The sequence below is a fragment of the Oryx dammah genome, unplaced genomic scaffold (genome assembly GCF_014754425.2).
Source record: "Oryx dammah isolate SB20612 unplaced genomic scaffold, SCBI_Odam_1.1 HiC_scaffold_11209, whole genome shotgun sequence".
In the NCBI taxonomy this organism is placed as follows: domain Eukaryota; kingdom Metazoa; phylum Chordata; class Mammalia; order Artiodactyla; family Bovidae; genus Oryx; species Oryx dammah.
Window position 1 is genome coordinate 4,034,666 of NW_024080602.1, and position 6,000 is coordinate 4,040,665.

General features: G+C 45.8%; 1 protein-coding gene across 1 annotated transcript in view; it reads right to left on the bottom strand.

Moving 5' to 3' along the window:
- LOC120860867 (IQ domain-containing protein H-like) overlaps nt 1-6,000 on the bottom strand; it is a 225,239-nt gene that overhangs the window by 65,846 nt on the left and 153,393 nt on the right. The window contains exon 14 of the mRNA XM_040236570.1: nt 742-862. Coding sequence (XP_040092504.1) covers nt 742-862 — 121 coding nt within the window. The remainder of the gene's footprint in view (nt 1-741; nt 863-6,000) is intronic.

A 6,000-nucleotide genomic window follows, 5' to 3' on the forward strand; every position in this document is an offset into this window, starting at 1 on the left:
TTTATAGTCCAACATCCATACATGACTAGTGGAAAAACCATAGCTTTGTCTAGATGGACCTTTGTTGGTAAAGTAATGTCTCTGCTTTTTAAATATGCTGTCTGGGTTGGTCATAGCTTTTCTTCCAATAGTAAGTGTCTTTTCATTTCATGGAAGCAGTCACCATCTGCTCCATGGGGCTCCAAAATCACTTTGGGCTCCAAGACTATACTGGGTTTTTATTTACAAGGTCTAACTTCAGAACTGGAAGTGAGACCATTTCTTCTCTCCTAGAAAATGGAAGGAGAAACTCACATTTCTTGAAGAATTATTTTGAGTCAGGCTCCGTGGTAGAAACCTTCATATATGTATTTCATTGAATCCTGTCAACAACCCTGTAAGTAGGTGAGGAAACTGGGCCTCCGAGGGTTTAAGAACTTTGCTCAAGGTCAAGGATGAGATCCAAACTCAGGTTGTCTGATTCCAAAGCCTACTTCTCAGGAGAAGTCTGTGGTGCCAAAATATGGTCAGAATCTCGAGCTACGCATGGCATGCCTGGCCTGCTCAGTTACTGTTTACTTAAGAGGCTGAGTGCAGGATAAATATTTAGGCAAAGTTTCAAAGAAAAATCTGTTTGGAGGAGCACTTTTCTAAACCAATGCAAGAGTTTCTAGGTATTCATACTGGCCCCAGGTTTACCCAAAACTAGAATGCAAGGTTGTGCAGACCAAACCTCAATAGAAGCTTTACAGTCTTATTTACCTTGACTGAGAAATGTTTGCAGGAATTTCCTCCATGTTGGGAACCGTTTCTCATTGACTGGCTGTGCGTGCTGTGCTAAAATGCCTGCCAGCTCCTCGGAGATCTTCACCAAAGCTGGCTCCTGCAGAAACAAATTAAATAGAACCACAAGCAATTTTACTGCAGAAATGAAAACTGCTTGTGGAGTGATTAAAAACCAGGCCTCCAACAGGCAAAAAAAATGTGGTTACTGTTTACCCAGAGTCAGAAAGCCATTTTGAAAATTTTCTCTATTTTTTCCAGCCATTTCAATTTTCATACCTCAAAGTGATTTGGCCCCAAAATATTGCCACTAATCATGCCTGTTGTCTCCAAAGGCAGCCTTCTGCCTGGGAGTCAGGTAAACCCAGTTTCAGACCCACAGCAGCCTGACCAATGGCATGTCCTTGGACACTGTGTCTCCTCACTCTGGGCCTCAGTTTCTCATTGTGTGAAAGGCAGGGTTCACAACCTTCTCCCTCAGTTTCATCACACTGGAATTTTTTTTTATTAAAAATTTTTATTGGAGTATAGTTGATTTACATGTTAATTTCTTCTATGTAGCAAAGTGACTTGGTTTTATATCTTTTTATATTTGTTTCCATTATGATTTATCACAGGATATTGAATATAGTTCCCTGTGCTATATAGTAGGACCCAACTTCCAATGGCACCCCGCTCCAGTACTCTTGCCTGGAAAATCCCATGGGCGGAGGAGCCTGGTGGGCTGCAGTCCATGGGGTCGTGAAGAGTCAGATATGACTGAGTGACTTCACTTTTCCCTTTCATGCATTGGAGAAGGAAATGGCAACCCACTCCAGTGTTCTTGCCTGGAAAATCCCATGGATGGAGGAGCCTGGTGGGCTGCATCCATGGGGTCGCTAAGAGTCAGGCACGACTGAGCGACTTCACTTTCACTTTCCCTTTCATGCATTGGAGAAGGAAACGGCAACCCACTCCAGGGTTCTTGCCTGGAGAATCCCAGGGACGGGGGAGCCTGGTGGGCTGCTGTCTATGGGGTCGTACAGAGTCGGACACGACTGAAGCGACTTAGCAGCAGCAGCAGCAACCTCCCTCCCCACCTCGCTCAGTCATGTCCAACTCTTTGTGACCTCATGGACTGTAGCCTGCCAAGCTCCTCTGTCCGTGGGTATTCTCTCGGCAAGAATACTGGAGTGTGTTGTCATGCCCTCCTCCAGAGAACCTTCCCAACCCAAGGATCAAACCCAGCTCTCCCACATTGCAGGTGGATTCTTTACCATCTGAGTCATCAGGGAAGCCCACAGACACTAAAAGAGTAACCCATATATATGCTGCTTCCTAGAGACGCACTTCAAAACTAAAAACACACAAAGTCTGAAAGTAAGAGAACGGAAAACAGTATTTTACACAAAAGGAAAAAAATTTTTTTTTATCTTATAACAGTAACAGAGCTGACCCTGAGAGAGATCATGGAGTTGGCAGAGTCTTTCTCAGTCACCTTTATCTCTTTAAGCCGTGCCCTTTCCCCCTGGTAGGGGGACCTCCATGTAACTGTGGGATCAAAGCCTGAAACCACAGCTGAGGCCGTAGAGGTGAGATTTCATGAGGTCAGGTTGGAAGAGTGAGGTGGGATTTCAGGAGGTTGGGTCAGGAGAAAGAGGTGGGGAGGGAGGTCAGGTTGGGAGAGTGAGGTGGGGAGCGGTGTGGTTCTCAATCACCTGATGTTCCGCAGTAGGTCACAGCCTCATCTGACTAGACGTGAGGTGAGGCTGGCCCCCACCCCAAGGTGAAAACAGTAGGAAACCCTCTAATGAATAAAAAAACTGGGGTTTCTGACATAAAGAGACTTGGTTTCTGACATAAAGAGACTTGGTTTGTGAGGACAATTTTTTTGTTTTTTTTTTGCAAAGTCTTAGACTAACTAAAATTTTTTAGATAAAAGCCATCTCTTCAGATTTCATTTCTCTCAGAAGAGCAGCTTTAGGCACTAGACATCTGATAGGCAGAATTCATATTCAAAATGGGGGACATTGACAAGAAAAACTCAGGCTTGTTCTGGGTTGCTGGGGAAATTTCTCATCTGTGAGTGGTCATCAGTTATTTGGAAGAATCAGAAAGAATCAGCTTTGGTGAGTGGAGCGGGAAGGAATCTTAGAAATAATCTGCATAGCCATTTATTTTCAATTTCTGCACCATTAAAAAGTGATTGTCCTTCCCCTCCCCTCAGCTCCTTGGAACATCTGGCTCATTCTGGGTTGAGGGCCCTCTGAAAATCTACAATGGAAGACAAATATCTGAGCGTACACTTTGGGCAGGTCCCAGTAACCTGAATAATGTCTGAAATATCTAGAAAATCCTGGTGGGAGACTCTCATCAGTCAGTTTAGTAAGTGCTTGACATACAAAACCAAAGTGCCACGAGGAAGGGAGAGTGCCGCTGCTCACCCCCATTCAGGATGCCTCCTGCACAGTCCAGGACGTTAAGAAGGGCTGGGGAAGCCGGCTCACACAGCGAGCCTCTGCCTCAGGAGGGAAATTGCTGTCAAAGCCAAGCACTTTGTATCCTGCACAACTGATGTTTTCTCTGCCCTTTACTGTACATTAATAACCTTGTCTCCCCAAGGCCCTGCATTTAAATCATAAACAAGCACACAAAACATGCAGTTCCAACAACCTGGACCACTTCTCGTTTCCTTCTTTGAACATTGTCCTCCAAACCCATCTTTCTTCTTACTTTATAATTGTCTCTGTTAAAACTACTCTCCTCTATCAAAAAAGACCAATTGTCAGTGATTCATGCAGTGCCCCAAAGGTGGGACAATGAAACACGGCTGTGGGTTCCCACTCTGCTTATGAAACTGAGTGTCAAGGAAGGAACCCATGTAGGGCAGACCCTCTACCAGGACAGTGGAGACTTACTTTTTGTCCTTCCCTGATTAAAGGTGTTGAAATGCTCTCTGCTATCACATCACGTCAGCCCAAGAGAAATAATTCACTTATTCATTCATTCATGCAAGAAATGGCAGGTACTTAAAGGAGTTGAAATCACTGAGACTGTAAGTGGGATGGTGGTTGTCAGGGGGACAGGGAGTGGGGAGTTAGTGTTTAATGGGTATGGAGGTTTGGTTTTTTAAGACAGAAAAAGAGTTCTGGAGCTGGGTGGTGGTGATGGTTACACAACATTGTGGAGGTAGTTAATACCATTGAACTGTAGACTTAAAAATGGTTAAGATGGTAAATTTTTATTTTATGGGTATCTTACCACAAGAAAAAAAATTGAGGAAAAATATTAGAGAATGTCAGATCTAACTTAACTAAGGAAAAAAGTGTTTATGTGTTGTGGTGGGGGGAGACTAGAGATGGAGGTGAGATAGATGAAAGCTTTTCCACCTGTCTCAAAAGTGAAAGTGAAAGTTGCTCAGTGGTGTCCGACTGTCTGTGACCCCATGGGGCTATAGAGTCTATGGAATTCTCCAGGACAGGATACTGGAGTGGGTAGCCTTTCCCTTCTCCAGGGATCTTCCCAACTGGGGGATCTTCCCAACCCAGGGATCCAACCCAGGTCTCCCACACTGCAGGCGGATTCTTTACCAGCTGAGCCACAAGTGAAGCCCAAGAATACTGGAGTGGGTAGCCTATCCCTTCTCCAGGGGATCTTCCTGACCCAGGAATCGAACCGGGGTCTCCTGCATTGCAGGCGGATTCTTTACCAACTGAGCTACGAGGGAAGCCTACGTCTCAAAACTAGATCCCTATCCACTTGAGTCAGAACTCTTCAGTACCACACACAAAGGCCCTCTGTGGCCTGACCTCGGATTCCTAAAGCAGCCTGTCTTCTCTCTGTCTTCTAGCCTTGCCCCAAACTGCCCTGGCGCAGTCTCTTTCTTCTGCCTTCCTTCTTCCACTCCCTCCTCTGGGTGACTCCTTCACACCCTCTCTGAGTTAGTTCCGGTCACTCCTCCTCCAGGAAGCCTTCTCTGCTCTCAAGGGGGGCCGTCTTTCATGTTCTCCAGCTTCTGGGGGCTCCTCAGGGGCGTGGTCACTGGCTTTGTGGGCAGGCTCCCGGTGCTCAGCACAGGGAACACCCAATATGTGTGGCTGCAATAAACACAGGGGCCTGGCCCCAAGCAGCTGAAGTTACAGGATACAGGAAAATGGGAACCCTTGCAACAGGCTCCCACCTTGCTGCCCAGGAACCACCTGGCGGGGATGACTGCTTAAGAACCAATTCTTCCTGGGTGGATTTTATGAGATTCCCGGCCTCTGAGGAACAATGGGAAGATAAATAAGGTGACATTTATAAAGTATCACTTCAGATGCAACATGCTATGTGAGGGCCAATAATTAACTCGTAAGGCTGTGGCTTGAGAGAGGCATCTGGACACGGTGTCAGGCTGCCTGCACTACCTCTGCCTACAAAGCCAGCCATCCCACCTTGATCCACAGCGTTTGTATTGTGTACAGCAAAGGGGTAAACTTCCTAGAGGAAAGTCTGCTGTGGAAATCATGTCCCATTGTGAGAAGCACACAGCTGAAGGCCCTGGGAGGGTAACACTCGATAGGGGATGCTAGGGACATGGAGGCAGCTTGGGGCCACAAGGAACTCTCTAAAAGGTATACAGAGGAATAATGGGGTGGGGGTATTAACTGTTCAATTTATTTCTGTATTTTGAAAGCATCTGATAGGAAATAGAAGGATTATACTAAGAATGGCCTTAGCTCCATTGAAGAGATGTCAGATGTGAGTTCTCGGCTTGGAGAGAGTTTCTGTTCTGCTCAAACATAATTATCACAACTTTAAGGGCAGATGCTGATAAGGGAAGATCTGTAGCTACTTGGGTTTATTCTATTCAGAGTAAACTTAAGTACACACTGATGCCCACAGCCACAGACATATAAAACCATGCTACACAACCCCAAAATTCATGTGAATCCTCAGAACAGTGTTCATAAAATACTTTCTCTTGTTACAGCAGGCTCACATTCATTATCTCCTTTGGTCCTGACACCAACACTCTGAGGCAGGCGAGCACAGGATTATTCCCCGTGCTTTTCAAATGGGGAGCTGAGGCCCCTAGAGTGAAGAGGCTTGTGTAAGGTCACATGCTGAGTTATCAGATTCTGTTATGGGGTGATTTTCAACACGAGATTGAAGACAGAAAACGATTGTTCCCCCCACATTTTACCCTTGCAGTGTGTATATGTATGTGTTTGTGTGTGTGTGTGTGTGTGTGTGTGTGTGTGTGTGTGTGTGTGTGTG